Source organism: Bradysia coprophila, chromosome II (assembly GCF_014529535.1).
Source record: "Bradysia coprophila strain Holo2 chromosome II, BU_Bcop_v1, whole genome shotgun sequence".
Taxonomy (NCBI): domain Eukaryota; kingdom Metazoa; phylum Arthropoda; class Insecta; order Diptera; family Sciaridae; genus Bradysia; species Bradysia coprophila.
The window spans coordinates 1938172-1956587 of NC_050735.1; the positions used below are offsets into that span (position 1 = coordinate 1938172).

At 39.1% G+C, this 18416-nt stretch overlaps 6 protein-coding genes across 7 annotated transcripts; 3 read left to right on the top strand and 3 right to left on the bottom strand.

The window, feature by feature from the left end:
• Positions 1-1622: 1622 nt before the first annotated feature.
• LOC119084438 (gamma-tubulin complex component 2 homolog) lies at positions 1623-5801 on the top strand. 2 transcript variants are annotated; one of them, XM_037194448.1, is made up of 9 exons: positions 1623-1759; positions 1839-2321; positions 2380-3268; positions 3332-3500; positions 3559-3668; positions 3731-3939; positions 4117-4221; positions 4638-4789; positions 5637-5801. In XM_037194448.1, the coding sequence occupies exons 1-9, from the start codon at positions 1742-1744 to the stop codon at positions 5710-5712; spliced, it is 2211 nt and encodes a 736-aa protein (XP_037050343.1). In that variant the 5' UTR covers positions 1623-1741; the 3' UTR covers positions 5713-5801. The 2 variants fall into 2 exon arrangements, with proteins under 2 accessions (XP_037050343.1, XP_037050426.1); XM_037194531.1 differs by lacking the exon at positions 4117-4221.
• Positions 5802-5812: 11 nt separating this feature from the next.
• On the bottom strand, positions 5813-6434 carry LOC119084708 (glutaredoxin-related protein 5, mitochondrial). The gene has a single exon (XM_037194816.1). It carries the CDS (start codon positions 6317-6319, stop codon positions 5885-5887), a length of 435 nt encoding a protein of 144 aa, XP_037050711.1. The 5' UTR covers positions 6320-6434; the 3' UTR covers positions 5813-5884.
• Positions 6435-8072: 1638 nt separating this feature from the next.
• LOC119074214 (beta-1,3-galactosyltransferase 1) lies at positions 8073-9598 on the top strand. The gene is made up of 2 exons (XM_037180216.1): positions 8073-8502; positions 8576-9598. The coding sequence occupies exons 1-2, from the start codon at positions 8259-8261 to the stop codon at positions 9469-9471; spliced, it is 1140 nt and encodes a 379-aa protein (XP_037036111.1). The 5' UTR covers positions 8073-8258; the 3' UTR covers positions 9472-9598.
• On the bottom strand, positions 9474-11713 carry LOC119074204 (acid phosphatase type 7). The gene is made up of 9 exons (XM_037180204.1): positions 11413-11713; positions 11190-11347; positions 10933-11126; positions 10705-10854; positions 10441-10641; positions 10243-10376; positions 10100-10185; positions 9903-10040; positions 9474-9755 (listed from the first exon to the last, which is right to left on the bottom strand). The coding sequence occupies exons 1-9, from the start codon at positions 11519-11521 to the stop codon at positions 9618-9620; spliced, it is 1308 nt and encodes a 435-aa protein (XP_037036099.1). The 5' UTR covers positions 11522-11713; the 3' UTR covers positions 9474-9617.
• Positions 11714-13288: 1575 nt separating this feature from the next.
• On the top strand, positions 13289-14865 carry LOC119078855 (arsenite methyltransferase-like). Its single transcript, XM_037186605.1, has 3 exons — positions 13289-13714; positions 14273-14460; positions 14523-14865. The coding sequence occupies exons 1-3, from the start codon at positions 13369-13371 to the stop codon at positions 14814-14816; spliced, it is 828 nt and encodes a 275-aa protein (XP_037042500.1). The 5' UTR covers positions 13289-13368; the 3' UTR covers positions 14817-14865.
• Positions 14866-15185: 320 nt separating this feature from the next.
• Positions 15186-16472, bottom strand: LOC119086025 (60S acidic ribosomal protein P2). Its single transcript, XM_037196601.1, has 4 exons — positions 16313-16472; positions 15654-15925; positions 15392-15469; positions 15186-15319 (listed from the first exon to the last, which is right to left on the bottom strand). Exons 2-3 carry the CDS (start codon positions 15922-15924, stop codon positions 15405-15407), a joined length of 336 nt encoding a protein of 111 aa, XP_037052496.1. The 5' UTR covers position 15925; positions 16313-16472; the 3' UTR covers positions 15186-15319; positions 15392-15404.
• Between the last annotated feature and the right edge of the window lie 1944 nt (positions 16473-18416).

Consider the following 18416-nt stretch of genomic DNA (forward strand, 5'->3'; position numbering starts at 1 on the left):
AAAACCATTTCATACAAAAGAGTACACTATTTGGCAGCAGTCAACTACGATCATTTTCGCCCTGCAGTTGGTTTATCACAAAATATTACCGAATTAATGAATTACTTCCCAGTTTTATTTTGACGAGTCTGCAGCTCGAGCCGAAGGCGAGGAAGGCAAAAATAGAGGTCAGAATAACAATTTCCATTAAGCAGTATATTTTACTAGTGAGGACCTACGGAAAAAAGTTTTATCGCATACGGTGTGTGTATTGTAGAGAGCTAAAGGTTTTGCAAGCAAAATTATATCACTAGAAAAAGAGATGTTTGCCTACAGCAATAAAATACCTCACTGATATAAGGCTGTATATAAGAGACTCGTACTAATACTTGCGCAAGCGCTCGTATACGTACACGTCTCTTATATACAGCCTTATAGCAGTAATGTACTATTAACGCTACTGTCATTGAAGGAAAACGAGTTTCCGGTGGTGCAGTGAGTAAAATTTAATCACAGTACCAACGATACCATTAGCAACGAAACATCAAAGAGGCTCGAAATGAATAGTGGAGATGGTATTTTTTGTGTTGAGGGACAAGTGAGTCAACTATCGACAATATTACTGAAGCCCTAGGATACTTTTATTCACCACTGGCCACATGTTTATTTAGACACTTGGGGAGTTGTTGCATGAGCCGAAGGCGAAAGTTATAACCCCAAGTGTCTAAATAAACAATTGGACAGAGGTGAATACGTTATTTTATCTACCGACGGCGAAATAATAGCACTTTTTCACTGCTATTATTTCACCTAGGTAGATAAAAGAAATTGCTTTAGCATAAAACAGAAAATTGTTGTGAACTTAGTTGGCTGCAAAGAAATATGAGCTCGAAGGCAGGAGGTAAAACTTAGACTCAGTGAATAATCGTACATTACTATACCAGTGAAGTAATTTGATATCTCCTATCCAGATGAGTCGTGATACGAGGTATCAAATTATTTCACGTGTAAAGTATAACGTTTTACTTTACGAGCGAGGGAAAAGGTTTTCACTAGTGAGGGAATAGCCACTTTACCACACTAGTAAAGTAAAATTACATTTTCTGCAACGGCGCTGCGAAAACTGAACTTTTTCATGCGTGATTTAGGTGGCGATCGAATGGTCTTTTTTTCTCTGGTTTTCTATGTTTTACTTTTCACCACTGGTGGTGAAAATGGATTTTTATATATGTTTTTCGTAACTAGTGGTGAAATGGATTTACTTTTCACCACTCCTTCTGTCGGCGTGGGGTAATTTGGCACAAGGTGCTAAAACAACGCATTTTTCATCTACGTAACAGCCGAACTCACACAGAATTTTTTGATACCAAAATTTTGTAAAAGGAGTCATTAAGTCGATGACATGGTTAAAAAGCATTTGCAGCTATAAACTTGCGTGTGCGAGTTCACATTTTACGTAGTTTAAAAGTGCGTTCTTTTGGCACAGTGTTCCAGATTCACCGATACCATCTGAACCATTAACCGTAAAACTCCAAGATTTCGTAAATATACAAAAAAGGCAACACAATTGATAGAACCAGCAATTTTCCTTCAAAGTGAACGTATACACAAATTGAAAGTAGACGTAACACAACTACTACGCCCCTGGGTTTTAATGTTTACATGAATGTCATCAGTAGTTTAGTATCTGTCATCAACTATTTGTTATGTTTTTTCAAACCCACAATGTTAATTTACTAAATTAAATTTAAATTGACGAGCTATGGACATTGCCAAAGAGGTGCGACTACATTTACTCCCCGCTTACTTCAATTAATTTCATCTTCACCGAATCCACTCATTTTCTTCTGTTTTTACAGATCAAAGAAAGAGTAACGAAAGCAGCGTCGGAGGGCCTAAGTCAAATAGCCTGTGGTTCCGTACCGAAATCATCACGAACTCGTAGTTTCTCATCGCAAATTAGTGACATAAGTCATTCAACTTCCGTGAACAGCTTCAATGACTTTGTTCAACTCTCCACACACAGCTCGATAAGTGCTCCTGTGATACCTGTCATCGATCAGGAAAAAGTTGTCGTCAAAGAGTTGTTGTATTGCTTGATCGGTGTCGGTGGCAGTTATATTGTGCCAGTTGAATGTACGGTCGATGGCATTGCAACGATTAAATTCAACATTTCAGATAAGATACAAACGTCGCTGAGGGACATCTTACAGGAAATACTTCCACTAGCTGGCTACTATTATGTCGTTCATAAAAGTGTTTGTGTTACTAGTTCCACAGACAGTGGACTGGTGATGAATGCTTTCAGTGCGTCCCTACGTTCCCTGATTAACGATTATTACGTGAGTACCAAAGGAATGATTTGCTCGAAATATCCTTTCATTTGAATCATAATCTCAGCTCTCCTTGGTGCAACTGGAATCAGAATACCGTGAACGATCATTGAGCCTACAAAAGTTACTGTACTTTGTCCGTCCAACCATGCATATATTTGAGATTCTAGCTGGAATTGCCGGTCAACTCGACAAATACGATGACCTCAACGGTGCGAACTTATTGACATTCCTTTACGAGAAGATCACTTCACTGACGGGTGACCTAAATTCACAACGCATTATCATCCATCTGACAAAAATGACAGCGGCTCCGTATATCGAGAAGCTTCGATTGTGGATGCTCAAAGGGGTAATAATCGATTCTCAGGACGAATTTATGGTCAAAGACAATGAAATACTGCACAGGGACGGTGCCGATTTGAATCACTACTCGGCCGAATATTGGGAGAAACGCTACATATTGCGCCGAGACAAAACGCCCAAATTTCTGGAACCATTGTCTGATTGTATACTGCGCACGGGGAAGTATCTGAATGTGATTCGGCAATGCGTTGACCATACAAATGCATGTGACAATGAGCTCATTTTCTCGCCGGACAATCTGACGACACTCACTCATTTCGTACAAAATGCGTACAAAGTGGCATCGGAAACGTTGCTCAAAGTATTAGTCAAAGACAACGACCTAATGGGACATTTATTGTCAATCAAAAAGTATTTGCTGTTGGAAGCTGGTGATTTTATCAATCAGTTCATGGACGCAAGTGATCGAGAATTGGCGAAAAATGTGGACAAAATCTTGCCAATGAAATTGGATAATTTGCTGGGTTTGACGCTACGAGTTGCATCGACCAAGTTTGATGAATACAAAGACGATTTACATTGTCAACTGTTTCCGTTCGAGTTAGTTAAACAAATGGAAAAAATTCATCTGGCTGGTTGTACGTATGATGGTATGTGTAACTCCTCCAGCTCTATGGGAACTTGCATTTATCAAACTTACATTTCATTTACAGATTACTGGCATGGTGACAAAATTAATTTGACCGGGCTGGAGTGCTTCTCATTCCGGTATGATGTGAAGTGGCCCATTTCGTTGATCCTGAATCATTACGCCATCATACAGTATCAAATGCTGTTCCGGCAGCTGTTCTACTGCAAACACGTTGAACGACAACTGTGCAAGTGAGTATTGTGCCATTCAACTAAACATTCAATCGACTTATGAACCAATAACCTCCAGATTATGGAAAGACAACAACAATACGAAGAAATTTTCACCTGAAACTGCAGAGTTGTACCGATCGGCTTTCATACTTAGACAGAGGATGATGAGTGCTATTCAAAACATAGGTTTGTGTCCACCAGCTTAGTATCATTCTTTCAGATTGGTTATTCAAAATTCCGTTTTGCAGAATACTACATGATGATCGAAGTGATTGAACCGGCCTGGTTGGAATTTGTCGCTAAAATTGGTAAAGTGAGTGACGTGGACGATGTTCTGTTGATACACCAAGACTTCCTGGAAGTGTGCCTACACAATTGCATGCTGAAAAGTCCAGATCTGTTGCGATCGGTGGTCAAACTGTGCAACATTTGTTTGAATTTCTGCAAATTTATGCAGGTGAGTCGAAAATACTTTTCGCTGCCATTTCTCCTTATTCGGTTAATTTTTTGGTAAATTTCCTTTTCGTTCCAATTCGCTGCATTTTGGACGCTGGAATTGATTGATGTTTGTTGTCGTTTTTGAATTGTAAATTTTAAATTATTTTTGCGTTTAAAACAATTGTGCGAACTGTAGCGGGCACAGCTTTACTTTATTGATGCCGAATTAACCTCGATGGTTCAGTCAGATGACTCAAATGATTCGGATTCGGATGCCGAACCGTTGAGTCATATGCAGCAGGTAAGCTATAATTTGTAATGAGACTGATGATTGTTCTATGTGTCGCGCATCCATCGTTTACTAATCAAACGTCCAAACATTGTTAACCAAAGGTCTCTCAGTGTCCAGTTCAAAGTTAACAAACTAGGGCTTTGAGTTCATTTTTATGTAAATATCAGTGATAAGAGATCATAACATTTATAGGTGGCATTGACAAGCGACAAGTAATGTTAATGACACTGTTATCACCATGTAAATAATTCAAACCGAAAATTCATTTACATTCTCAACATGCTTTCGATTGTATACTAGCTAGAAATGGAAAGTGTGTGTTGAAAATTAACAAAATCGAGTAGCGACACGCCGAGTGCACGACTCTAATATGAAATTGTGCATTTAATTTTCCATCATCTGAAAAGAAAACTATCATTTTACAGAGCGAATCATCGTTGGCACCCACCGAAACATTTTCCGAACGAATCAAACGATTCGATTTGGAATTTACATTTCAGCTGATTGGACTGATGAAGAAGATCAATGACTCTGCTTTTGATACCCACTCAAGTAAACTGGTCAACTTAGTGCATAGGTACGTAAACAATATTTATGTTTTAGTGGCCGCATAACAGTTGTGGTTTATGAAATGAGAGTCTTGAATTGCAAATGTTCATCGTTCTTGAGCTGATCCACCTTTAGACACTTTGACAAAAATATATGTGAATATCGTCACACCACTGAGCTGATCCTAAATCAGACGGGTTGACATTTTTGGATCGGGTTTTACAAAATAATAAACTGTCGCCCGATAGAACGCTGTCGGATTCAGATTTTTTTCCATCGAAACAGTCGAGGACAGAGGTTTGACTAAATGCTAGTCCTGAATCTCTTGATAGTGTGTAAGGCTCAGTACAACATGCAGTAGATTGGAATTCACATGATTCGTAGTATGCATCACCAGCGTCCCGTTTCACACATCGTAATCGTAGTGATCGTATCCAAGTTTGGATCTCCGATCTGGTCAACTTTAAGTTAACCCTGAAGTTGACCTGTTTAGAGACTTAAGTTTAAAAGTGTTGCCGAGCTTTCTATGAGTCGATTGAACTTTGCGAAACATGAATTTAACCCCTATTCCAAACCTTAACAGTGTGAACTGAAACAGATGCTAAAAGTGAAATTTCAAGGAATTGAGACACACAAGAAAAACAGTTGATTCTGCTACACCATTAAAAGGACGTTGAAGTTCAAACGGTTGAACATTTACTGCCAATCAGAATTTACTGTTAACATAACTGTTATGCTTGCGACACTAGACTCTTAATCCCTTTCGTCTTTCATACATTCAACGATTAACCCTTTCCCCTCTTATCACCCTAGACAATTCTAGATTCAATTTCAAAATTCAAAGTGGTTGCTCTAAAATCTTTTCTTTTTAACAGAATTAACTTCAACTCATTCTACAAACAACAGTTGGAGCAGATATCATGCACAAATGATATCAAGATTTCATTGTAGGTTGTATATATAACATGTAGCTCAGTGTGTTCAGTGTAAATTTAGTTATAAGTCAACGCGAACATTATATAGATCTCACTCACAATGAATAAAAATAAAATTTTTAAATGGATCACCAACAATTTTTATTAATTCCTCGTGAAAAATCATAGTCTAACCCTAACACAATCGCTCATTTCTTCTTATCATCACTTTCGTCGACCAAAGCACTCTTGATGCCCACTTTCGCCAACTCTTCCACCAATTCCCCATTCTGATGCATTTGTAACATAATGTCGCAGCCACCAACAAACTCACCATTGATAAAGATCTGCGGTATTGTCGGCCAGTTTGTATAATCTTTGATTCCCTGCCGTATTCCCTCATTGTCCAGTACATTATGACTGTCGTAGGTGACACCGTGCATTCTCATGATTTGGACGACCGCATTGCTGAAACCGCAGCGCGGAGCCTCGGGTACTCCTTTCATGAACACAACAACTTTATTGTTTTTCACCAATTTCGTAATCTGTTCCTTGTCGACTGCTGCTGGAGTTGAGCTGCAGAAACGTTTCGTTACGGTTGGAATAAGTCCGAATCGAATTGACGATCGAAGGATTGAATTCATTTTTGTAGTTTGTCCTAGGTTTTCTTTTCGAATTGTTCAAATTATTTACGAGATCTTTCGGTGAAAATTTAACCTCTGATTTTTGTTTTGATAAGTTATGCTATGACAGTACCTGTCATTGCACGATGATTGCATAATTTTTTGTGGAACGTGAAAACTCTTTCATGTAACAAACGCGCAAACCGTTACAAATCATTTTTCATGCTTCGGGGCCGAAAATGAGGGCTATTTTTCGAATTTTCTCGGGTTTCCGGCCCTCTGCATGAAAACTTACATGTGCACCTGTTTGGGACGGTTTATTTAAGGCACTTTCGCTTGTAAGCCTCACTTCGTTCGGCCTACAATCCGCGAAATTGCCTAAAATCAATCGTCCAAAACAGGTACACAAACAACCATTCATGCCTTGAGCATAAATTACGGAATTTTTCTCGTAATTTAGGCCCTCAGCATGAAAAGTTGTATACGCATCTGTTGTGGACGGCTTATTTTAGGCACTTTCGCTTGTCCGCTTGTCGCTTGTACAACCCGCGAAATTGCTTAAAATATACCGTCCACAACAGATACGTATACAACTTTTTATGCTGAGGGTCTAAATTACGAGAAAAATTCCGTAATTTATGCTCAAGGCATGAAAATGATCCGGACGCACTTTTAGAATAAATAGAAAATTGACTTGTCCATGTGTATGCATTCACAATGGTCGCCATTTTCGACGGGGCATTATTGTTGGGAATTATTGTTATTGTTGGACATTATCGTTTTTGTCCAAAAAAGCTGGCGTCCTCTAATAGTTATTCCGTAATTTATGCCCAAGGCATAAACAATTATGTGATCACCTCGGGAAGAAATAGGAAATTCCAACTCGAGCTTTTGCTCTTGTTGTAATTTTCTATTTTCTCCCCTTGGTAAACAAATAACTATCGTTTCACTTGAAATAAATCGAAATAATTTATTGATAACGACGGCGCATTGAGCGCTGGCTAATGTTCTCTAACTCAATAATTGTTCTCTAATACAGAAGGTAATGGTACCGGTTACGAGTCTCCTTTATTCTAGCCACGAGGCACTATTTTATCTCGCTCACTCATACACTTGCATCACTCGAACTTCTTTTTCAATGCTCGAAACTGGAAGAGGTGTCGTAACCCTAGCAGACTGCATGCTGATACTATTGAAGTAAAAGATTTGGTACATCAAAGTCTTGCATGTACTTTGAACAATAGACGGAGTAGAAGGAACATCTATGTGTCGCAAATTGTTGTGTTTGAAAGCACAGCCTTTACTATTTCCCTTAACCGACTCATAATGACTCATAAGCAATTGAAAGGGAATGCAATTGACTTAGCGATCGGAACTCGTATACTGTCCCTCTTTTAATTTTTAACTGTTGTGTGAGTACACCTTCTAATTATACTTACCTAAAATTGTATAAAAACACTTTTAGTCAAGGCCTATTTTTGGGAAAATACTTTTCCACATTTTCCTTATCTTTCACAAAAAATTTTTTTTGGAAAATTCTGAAAAGTGGGGGAAAATCTAAGAAAATATTTTCCCAAAAATAGTCTCTGCTTTAAGTTCTTATTATTTCATGAAAAGAGTTCTTCATTCCACGTCATCTACATCATAATATATCAAGATCAGCAGAAGACAACTGGCATTCATTAGGACCAAATATTTTTACGATACACTTGGAGACGCCACTGGTGTTTTTTTTTCTCATATATTATGACAACCAGTGGAATGAATGTCTTAAAGTATGTTCCGACAGGTCCCAACATTCATATCCGTTCCAACACTTGTTGATATTTACATTTTTTGTTTGTTGTTCGTTTGCTTTTTTGATCTAATACCGTCGCGGTAACGTTATCTGTGATAAAAATGACATAAACGTTCGAAATGTAATTTTGTTAACGGAAAAGAATTAACGAGAACTGAAGCAATGCCGCGAATACTCTTTAAATTTAAATTCATTTTCGTTGCAACTCTCGCATTGCTGACCTTAATTTTGATTTATTTATTATTTTCTGAAAATTTCAACAATTATGACGAATTTGTTGTTGTCAGAGCAATAGAACCGTACGACGACGATGAAATTTCTCCGTCCAATTTGGTAAATTTCACAAACTTTCAATACAAAATCAAACCAGATTCATTGTGCAATAATTTCGAAGATGAACTACTTGGTGAGACGTGCTGCACGATTTCTCAAATCAAATTTTTGTGCTAAAAAAATGTAAATTTGTGTCGCACCTCTAGGTATTATTATCGTAACATCTTATGTTGGTCATGACGAAGTGAGGTCAGCTCATCGACAAGCACTGACCCAGCAGAAACTACGCTCAATGGGACTGTTGCGTGTCTTTCTCCTAGCCGACATTCCGCCAACCGAAACGTTTATCGAACAAAAATCCATCTACGACGAAAGCGATCGTTTCGAGGACATTGTGCAGGGAAATTTTGTCGAAGCATACCGGAATCTCACTTACAAACATGTAATGGGATTACGTTGGGCTGCGTCTGAATGCTCGGTAGCAAAGTATATTATCAAAGTCGACGATGACACAGTGTTCGATGTGTTCTATCTGCAGACTTATTTGGAGAATTTAGAATCGACACTGGACTATGCCAACGAACACATACTGGCCGGTTATATTTTGGATGGTAAAAAACCGATACGACTACAAGCGAGCAAATGGTACGTTACGGTGCAAGAGTTTGGTGATAACATTTATCCGGACTATCTGTCCGGATGGTTATACATAACAAATCCTCGCACAGCCCGGGCACTTGTTGCCGAATCTCAAATTCAACCCTATTTCTGGATCGACGACACATGGGTTACAGGCGTGCTTCGCGATAAACGAAATATTCCGTTGACCCGGTTAAACAATTGGTTTTCGGCCAATTCCCAGTTTTTGGATTGTTGTGTTGCCGATGCGCGGAAGTACTCTTTCAGATGCGATTATCATGTAGGGCCCAACGGTGGCGATGTTAAATTGATAACGGCTTTTGTGGATGCGATGGAAAAGTGCTACGAAAATGATTGTGTTGAACGGACACCGACTCAATCGGTTAAGCAAACGTGCGTCGGACAAGTGAAGAACATAATTGGACAGCATGGTGAAGCGGTGGTCAAATCGATTAAATTGTGATCTTTTACTTAACTAATGAAACTTAGCCATACTTCGTTTATTTAATCAAAAATGTTTCTATCACATCGTTCTGATAAGAGTAAAATTTTCTAATAAAATCCGAGAGAAACGAACATTTTACGCACCCCCATTCTTTGGTAACTTTTTTAAGCTTTGGTGTATTCTCCATGGGAATCTTTAATGATCCAAAAAGAATCGATTACCTCTCCGTCTTTATCCACAGAAATTTGCTCGAAATACAAATGGGTTGTGTTGAAGGCCTTCATTCTAGTGTAACCATAGTCCTAAAAGTAATGTCAATCAGTCAATCAATAGAACGATCAAAGGGGTAGTCCATTTTCTTAGTATTTTACGAGACGAGAGTAGAGAAATGACATCCAGGGAGTTAAACGTATCTCATACAAATTAACCCAAGACAACGATCAATTTACCTGACTGTGAAAAGCGCTCCATTCCGGAATTTTCCCAATAAAAGGTTCTCGACCTTCTTTGCAACCAGCAGATCCTGTGACCAGGTGAACAGGCGCACCAGGATTTGTGTACGGAGCTTCATGCGATCCATTATAAACCTCAAAAGAAATTTTCAATCAATGATCGAGAATCGGGAAGATGTAAAGCTCAAACATACTTTGTAGTCATAAATCGGCCATAAACGCTCATAGGAATGCTCGTGTGCCCATATCTCCACATCAACTCCGTACTTGTAGAAAAGTTCTATTCGCAAAATTTAAATCTGATTTCTTTCCGAGTAACTAAATTCACATTCCATACCTTCAAGACCGAAGAAATGAGTAAACGGTAGCCCGACTCGAATCAACGTTTCACTGTGAGTACAGTCATTGTCGTTGTCATTACTACAATACATCGGTCGATGACCGAATGTGATAATCCATGGTCGTACTTTTCTGGTGAACAATGGACAGTCGGATTCAATTATGTTAAAGTGTAAATATTGATGAACAGACAAACCTGTTTTCCGGCTTTGTCGCCTCAATTAAATCTTTCTCGAGCCATTCGTATTGGTTAACCAATGGTTTCAGTCCGTAATTCATGAAGTAATACAATTCCGTTGAAATGCCAATGAAATGGACCGGCCCCATATTAAACGAATACATTAAACTGTCCGTGTTTCCGGGCATGTTGAAACGTGCTCGGTAGTTGGAAAAGTTACTGGATGAGGAAAAAGACAATCGTTATTTTCTGAACGTCTTAAATGACCTCTTGCCCCCTTACTATTTTTCCTCATGATTTCCAGCACAGACCATATACGGTGCATAAGCGGCTAAACTTTCAATTTGTCGCATAAACTGATCACCAACGAGTGCATTTTCCGAATTCATGTCGTACGCGAAGTCACCAACATGTATTATGGCGTCGTACATTCTGTTCCATTAGATTAGGAAATTACGCTTTAGCTAGACGAAATAGCCTGGGTGGAACAAAAAGAATAATTTTACTCACCGACGTTGAGTATCTTCTTGCAACCTAGCCAACGATTGAGCATTTTCGTTACCCATATCGCCGAATATAGCAACATGAATGGGTGCGGTTGTTTCGTCGGATGTTGTCACAAACCAGAATTCAGGGGACCAGCCCAATCTGCTGCCACAATGATACACGTACTTTGAATCTGGCGACAAATTGCTCAACGTAACCTGCGGATGGAATATCGATTTTGTTTTGAAATACCGCACCGAGTAGGACCGACAATGTCTTACCCTATGAATATACTGTGAATGTTTCGCCTCGCCACCGTCAACAAATTGTACGGATTCACCCGTAGCAGTTAAGGCGTAACCATTAATTCCGAATTCGACAATTGATTCCTTTGAATCATCCATGGTTGACCATGTAACGACAATTTCGCTGACATTGTCTGAATAATAATTACGGAAATAAAATTCTCGATGCAATCAAATCGGTGGTATTTTATCACTTTACCTCCGAAGGCGATATGAACTTGCTGCGGTTGGTAGTCGAAAACTTTACCATCAATCGTTCCATAACCAGAAAATGTTAGGAACGCAAAAATGACTAATTTAATTAACATGTCGCAGAATATTTGTTTTTCACAGTTTACGCCTTCAAATGCAGATCGACAAAGGAATGACGTTCAACTGAATTAAAGTGGCAACAATTTATGAATAATTTTAATGCCACGGAGATTTGTTTTGATGTTTTTATCAGTTTTTTTTTGTTTGTAATGTTTGTTTATATTCAGTCGTCTATCTACCGTCAAAATGATTTTCATAAAGAAACAGATGGCGCTGCCATGGAACTAAAGAGTGGGACATAATGTCTAATCAGTTTGAAAATTTGGAGGGACGGGACACTTAGAGAGATTCTCTTGAAGATCTACCTACAGAGAGGATCGGACGAAATTTCCAGCGGACTTTTTATGTGTGTCTAGATAGGTATTGGTCCTTAGCAACCAAAAACATTTTTTTTTGAAAATTCTTCGACGCTTGTGTGCGTAGTGAGACGTGGTCGAAAAAAACCCGAAAACATGCACTTTTCTTATGGCGTCGCATCCGCCTACAGGAAACGTACGAAGTCGTGTGAGATGTCATTTGAAAGGTAATTGCATGTTCTTCCGGGGCAAACAGCGTCTTGTTGCGTTTGAAATTCATTTAAACTGAGTTTTGAGCGCTTCAAAATAGGGGTAAAAATGCGACTATTTCGGCGAACTTCTAATGGTTGCCCTGTAGCGGAAAAGCCTGCATCTTTGAAGTGTCCACGGTTTCGATAACAACGAACCAAAACCAATACAAAAGACTGTTCAACATTTGCGCAAAACTTGCATTTTTTGCCCCATACAGTATGTATTGGTAACGATAGATCAATAGACAATTTCGATGGGTACGATGATCTTGGTAATTCCCTTGACTGAAAATCAGGGTCAAAAATGTTCACTATGATTGAAATAGTTATTTGAATGACAAGGAAGCGAAAGTAAAAAAAAATCAACCGTGTGCGAGAAGGCAAGCATGAATTGTCCATCCCTTGATAGCACGACAACTTGAGTAATTCTGAACGGATTTCAGGGAGGAAATATTACTAAAACATATCAACTGTCGATATTGTACTAACGATACCTGCTGCGCCCCAAACTGTCCCATTACCTTATATTTTTTTTTTTTTATGAAGCGGCTGCTGTGGAACCACAGGCGTCATTAAGACCAACAGATGCGAGTTTCGTGCTCGGGGCACCGAAATCTTGGATACTTATTAATGGATTGTTCCCAAGGAGAGTCTAATTTCTGATTAGAGGGTTGGTCTAATCTAGTCGTACGTCATTGTTTATCGCATCTTATTATTTACACATAATTCCACTTCAAGACCTTACTTATCTTGACACGGATGTTGTTTCCACATAAGAAACATAGTCATTTTCATGCTTCAGGGCCGAAAATGAGGGCAATATTGGATTTTTTCTCAGCCCTTTGTATGTAAGATAACATCTTGGACGATTGTTCGGACACTTCGTTCGGACAACTACTCGCGGAAATTGCCCTAAATCGATAATTATATTTAGGGAAGTAAAGCTTAGTTTCAATGTTTGTCTAATATAATTGTGGATAGGCCCGTAATCACTTTCATATTATGCAACTGTTGATTTCTCTTTCGATTTTTGCTGACAACCATGCTAAGGACGTTGAAAGCAATGCTAGGATGTGCAGAAGTACACTTTTCTGCCCTATAACATGCAAAAGTATTGTTTCTAGAAATGTACAACGCGGGTCGTATAATGATAGCGCCAACATCTTTATCAGTAATGTAAATGAGACGACGTTTTCTTCTAGATTACAATTTTTCTACGTTTTAGTTTATTGTCAGTAACCAGCAAAGACAGTCGCACATTTTAAACGCTCAAAATATTTAATCGAACGCAACAAAATGTCAACCGGATGCTGTAATAAGACCGTACCGTCCAATAACGAAGACATCAAAGATGCTGTGCGTAAAGCATACGCGGATGTAGCCGTTAAAAATTCGGCTGGTGAAGTAGCAGGAAATCCTTTAAGTTGTTGCGGTGCTCCGAAAGAAACGGACGTCAACTACTCAAAAACGTTAGGCTATTCCGAAGAAGAGATCGGAAGCATTTTAGATGGTGCTAATATGGGACTGGGATGTGGAAATCCGACAGCAATTGCGGCGCTTAAGTCAGGTGAAACGGTGGTAGATTTGGGGAGTGGCGGCGGATTCGATTGCTTTCTGGCTGCGAGAAAGGTTGGAGCGTCTGGTAAGCGTAATACAAATAGTCCAAACGCGTTATGGCTCCGTACGCAATCCACTTTTGCAATGCTGTACATTTGTAACTCGATTTTTCTGATGAACTTTCTTTCGAAGAAACCAACCCGTAAATTCGTCCAACAACCTGCAGGTCAAAGGCAACTGGGCTTTTATTGCAAACACTCAAGAAATCAACCAGTTAATTCGTCCCAACTTGGTTTTTCTTCCGAACTCTTAAGACATCCATCGGTATATCCAACCGACAACCCACATTGATCAAGGGCAACTTGGGTATCTTTCAAACTTTTAGTAAATCAACCAACTTCGACCAACTACCTAAACGTTAATGTTGGTTTTTCTGACAAAATCCTAAAAAATCAACCGATAACTTAGACCAACCACCTAGAGACCGTGATCAAATTTGGTTTCCTAGACACTCGTAGAAAAATCAACCCGTAAATTCGACCGACAACCTCCAGGTCAAGATCCACCTCGTCTTTTCGTACAAATTCACCAACCGGTGTATTCAACCAACGAACTTTGTGACAAAAAATGTTCCACATTGCAGGTAGAGTCATCGGAGTAGATATGACACCCGAAATGATCAACAAATCGAGAAAGAACGCGATGAAAAACGGTCTCGATAAGATTGCAGAGTTTCGACTCGGCGAAATCGAGTACCTACCTGTAGCTGATGGAATTGTCGACGTAATCATATCGAATTGTGTGCTAAATCTTTCGACGAATAAAAATCAGGTAACTGAAAAGTAGTAGGCAAGATGATGAATGAAGACTTAAAGACCGTTGCACATTAACAGGTGTATCGAGAATCATTCCGAGCACTCAAAAGCGGTGGACGATTGGCCATTTCGGATGTGGTAGCAACAACGGAAATGCCAGAAGCGATCCGAAAAGATTTGGAACTGTACAACAATTGTATGGCTGGTGCAACACCAATCAAAGATTTGAAGGAAGGTCTAACCGCTGCGGGTTTCGTTGATATTCGAGTTATAGTGAATGAGCAGAGTCGTCAGTTCATTGAGAAATGGTCGTACGATAAAGGAGCTGAAAACTATGTCGCGTCTGCGAGCATTGAGGCGAGAAAACCGTAGACATGTGTTCTGAATTTTGCGTAAATAAATTGTGATTTGAATAGCTGTACGATCTTTGCAATTGTTAGGTTGATTCGAACTGCCTTCTAACTCATTCTTTGAGGACATTCCATGACCTTGACTTTTAATGAACATTTAAGGCATCGCGAATTTTGAGCCCCAAGGGCCTAAGGTGAAAGGTATTGATATTCGTCAGAGCCGTCTAGCGATTATACTTCGTGGAATCATTACATTTAGCTTAGCTCATTGCTTCTCTCAAAAATCGTTGACTCACCTAATCATCACTGATTCTCACTTCGCGCTTTTACATTCCATGCTTCCGCAACAGCTTCGATTCATCAGAATTAACAGTCCGTAAGGAATAGACAATTTTTGCAGTCACGTCAACATTTTATTCGTAAATTACTTCATAGAAATAATTTTAGTAAAAAAAATATTTGGAAACAATACTGACCACCGTCAAGGTGGAATTTTTTGCAGTCAGTACTGTGCATACTGTCTCTCTGAAAATGGAAAAGGGAAATCGATAAGTCAAATGCTTCGAAATTTTTAAGGTGTTTTTTGCACCGCCTTACCTCGATAAAATGTTTATTCGAATAGACCGAAACCCATGTCGTCGTCTTCCGATTCAGATTCCTCCTTCTTTTCTTCTTCTGAAAATGTGAGAAAAAACCGGTCAGTACACTCATCGACAAACATAAAAATATTCGATTTTCGGCTTAATTCATTCAGCTTAGTTTTCCGAATCACATAGGATCATGCGAAAGATGGTTGTAAAATGTGTTCATCACAGAATGTTCGGATTTTACGGTGATTTTTCATTCGATCGAAACTTACTTTTGTCGGCCTTCTTTTCCTCAGCGGCAGCAACTGGTGCAGCAGCGGTTGCAGCAACAGCACCACCTCCGACTGGCATGGCGGACAATTTCTCGCGACCTTCCTTGATGAGTTCGTCGATACTCTTGCCTTTGAGCTGAGCAACGACTTGCGAAAGACGGGCTGAATCAACTTCAATTCCGACAGAGCTGAGAATCTTTTCGATATCACCGGCAGCTGGAGATTCCTTGCCACCAAGGACAGCTAACAAGTATGCAGCAACGTAACGCATTCTGAATAGAGACAAAGAAAAAAAACAACGTGAAACAATTGCTCATAACCTCACATTTTTCTCAGAAGAAATTGTCAAAAATTTGCGTCATCAGATATTTATGGTTTGTCACACACTTATTTACAATGTAACGGAGCTCCACTAAGGGGTCCTTCAGATATAAAATAAGTTGATCATCATGTGAACAGAAAACAGCATTTCATTGTTTTTGGCATTTCGGCTCCAATATCAACATAAGTATTTACGCGGTCATGTCGATACAATCACATCATCTTAAAATCAATAAAAATCGAAAACATCCGGACGTTTTTCTACTTCTGCACGCCTTAATTATGAAGCTGCTCCATTTCTTTACAATAAAATGTGATTTTTAGACAGAATTACTTACATTTAAGACCGTTTAGGGCACGAAACGTTTTGAGATGCAAAAAAATACGACTTGACGCCTTCAATAGCAGTAGACGAAGAGGTTGATGTCAATGTTTCGTTTGACAAAATCAAGTTCGGTGGAGTGTGTATGTGTGTGTTTAGTAAAAATGAATGAGTTTAGTAACTTTCTCGTTCATTCTCTCAGTTGAAACGCGATCATCGCTGGAGTTTTACCACCTTTTCTGTTTCTGTTGGACATAAAAGGTTTGTTCCAAGTAACTGTAAACACGAATTTTCACTGGCCGAACGAAAACGATTTCATTATCCACACAGATCGGTTTTCGTATAAATGTTAATAAAATTTGACAGTAATTTGACAATTTGCCTGGCATTGGAACAGACCTATTTCTAAAGTTACCTTCAGTGTTTATGTACTTTGGTGTCATCCGCGTATCTGCATCTGCGTGACCTTCCCAAAATTTTTAGTCTTAGCTACGATAGTTTTGAACGAAACCCATAACCTTCTGCAGTTTGTTTGTTCAGGTCTGCTTAAATCAAATGAGTGTTTAAGGAGAGCAAAATATAGAAACACCAACAACGAGCTCGAGGTCCCTTGTCAAAAAGCTTCGCTTATTTTGACAGCCGAGATTTAGAGTATCTTCAACGTGCAGTTCTATTTTTCTGTACTATTGGTTTGCCGAAAAGGAACGCGAGCATTCACAGAGCCATACAACCTCAACGTTTTTGCGAACAATTTGTCAACAATAATTTTTTGGTTAAGGCTCTGTGGATAACGCTTTGAGAGTTCAAATAACCTTGGAACAGACCTATATAATTGGAATAGAGTGTTAAGCCCAATTCAGAGTCGTCCATTTAGTTCATCTGTGTACTTGACAGATGTGTTCAAACAATAGAATGAAGGCGGAGTTAACGTAAACGGTAGAACATTTGATGAAAATTGATGAATTTTTCTTCTAAACGGATGAATTTTTTTAGACTGAAAGCACCTTTATGATGAAAGAGAAAAAGAAACATTTTGACAAGTACCCCAAGACAATTTATAATAGACTGGTCTTCGGTCCTCTCGCTCTCAACGTAACATGTTGAAAGAGAAAGCAATATTTAGACAAGTACCCCGAGAGCTCGTTCAGAAACGATTTTTTCTTCACTGAGTTTCGTTCAGTTAACGATGACAGGTGTAACTGTGAGGTTAGATTTCTCACGATGTATTTTGGTCGTGAAATGTTACCCAAATGTCATGAAACTTCGGTGAAGTGAATTTACAATGGATGTGTTGTGGTTTGAATTTTTTTTTTGTTACAAAATTATCTGCTGATAGAAATCATTTCGGTTTCTGTGGACCATCTGATGAATCTATATGCCAGCGTCGACAGTTCAAGAACAAAGATTTTCCGATGTCGAATCGATCTTCCACCGACCTAACAGAACATTTTCATAGAAACGGATTTTCATAGAAACGGATGTTGTGCTAAAAGCAATCCTGTACGAGTCGGGGGTTGCAAGCAACCACAGTACAGGCAGTATTTGCTATATTGTTGTCGAGAACATCAGACCGCTGATATTAAAAACGAAGTAGCAAGCATCCAAGTGCAAAATGCCAGAAACGTCCATCAAATGGCAGAGAGGTTTTTGCGAGCAGAACCACCAAGTTTCATGTTGCCGGCGAATATGTTGCGTTTTAGACAATGCTTAGCTTACTACAATATGCCGTAGCATTGATGAAAAGCAGATCAAGCAGATGAAGCAGCTGTTCGACTTCGGCCAGACGGAGAATTAGTACATTTTGCCCGGTCTCATCGATCCGAAAGACGGAAGAAGGAAGTGAAGATCATGCCCAGGTAACCGCTCAATACTATTACGAGACATATGAGGAGACGCCTGATGCAATTCAGATGATCAAAGAAATGGTCGAACTGGATGGTCGATCTTAAAAAAGCGCACTGTGGAAATATTTTTTTTCTGCGATTTTTCATTGAGTCGAATGAATTCTGAATAATGGATTTGTGATGTTCGTCATGGTCAAATAAATTTCTAAGGTAAACTGTTGTCAGTTTTTTGTGGCACATCCTTCCTCTTCATCGATAAATCAGTCGCTACTTTAG

Excerpts from the sequence above, each read along its gene's own strand:
- LOC119084438 (XM_037194448.1), top strand. Across the intron at positions 3,669-3,730 it reads GAGTGCTATTCAAAACATAG|AATACTACATGATGATCGAA; the intron begins GTTTGTGTCCAC and ends TCCGTTTTGCAG. Across the intron at positions 4,790-5,636 it reads CTGGTCAACTTAGTGCATAG|AATTAACTTCAACTCATTCT; the intron begins GTACGTAAACAA and ends TCTTTTTAACAG.
- LOC119078855 (XM_037186605.1), top strand. The coding sequence starts at position 13,369 with ATGTCAACCGGATGCTGTAATAAGACCGTACCGTCCAATAACGAAGAC. Across the intron at positions 13,715-14,272 it reads GAGAAAGGTTGGAGCGTCTG|GTAGAGTCATCGGAGTAGAT; the intron begins GTAAGCGTAATA and ends TCCACATTGCAG. Across the intron at positions 14,461-14,522 it reads TTTCGACGAATAAAAATCAG|GTGTATCGAGAATCATTCCG; the intron begins GTAACTGAAAAG and ends GCACATTAACAG.
- LOC119086025 (XM_037196601.1), bottom strand. The coding sequence starts at position 15,924 with ATGCGTTACGTTGCTGCATACTTGTTAGCTGTCCTTGGTGGCAAGGAA. Across the intron at positions 15,470-15,653 it reads GGAAAAGAAGGCCGACAAAA|AAGAAGAAAAGAAGGAGGAA; the intron begins GTAAGTTTCGAT and ends TCACATTTTCAG.
- LOC119084708 (XM_037194816.1), bottom strand. The coding sequence starts at position 6,319 with ATGAATTCAATCCTTCGATCGTCAATTCGATTCGGACTTATTCCAACC.
- LOC119074214 (XM_037180216.1), top strand. The coding sequence starts at position 8,259 with ATGCCGCGAATACTCTTTAAATTTAAATTCATTTTCGTTGCAACTCTC. Across the intron at positions 8,503-8,575 it reads TTTCGAAGATGAACTACTTG|GTATTATTATCGTAACATCT; the intron begins GTGAGACGTGCT and ends TCGCACCTCTAG.
- LOC119074204 (XM_037180204.1), bottom strand. The coding sequence starts at position 11,521 with ATGTTAATTAAATTAGTCATTTTTGCGTTCCTAACATTTTCTGGTTAT. Across the intron at positions 10,377-10,440 it reads GCGACAAAGCCGGAAAACAG|AAAAGTACGACCATGGATTA; the intron begins GTTTGTCTGTTC and ends ATTGTTCACCAG. Across the intron at positions 10,186-10,242 it reads TCATTTCTTCGGTCTTGAAG|AACTTTTCTACAAGTACGGA; the intron begins GTATGGAATGTG and ends TTTTGCGAATAG.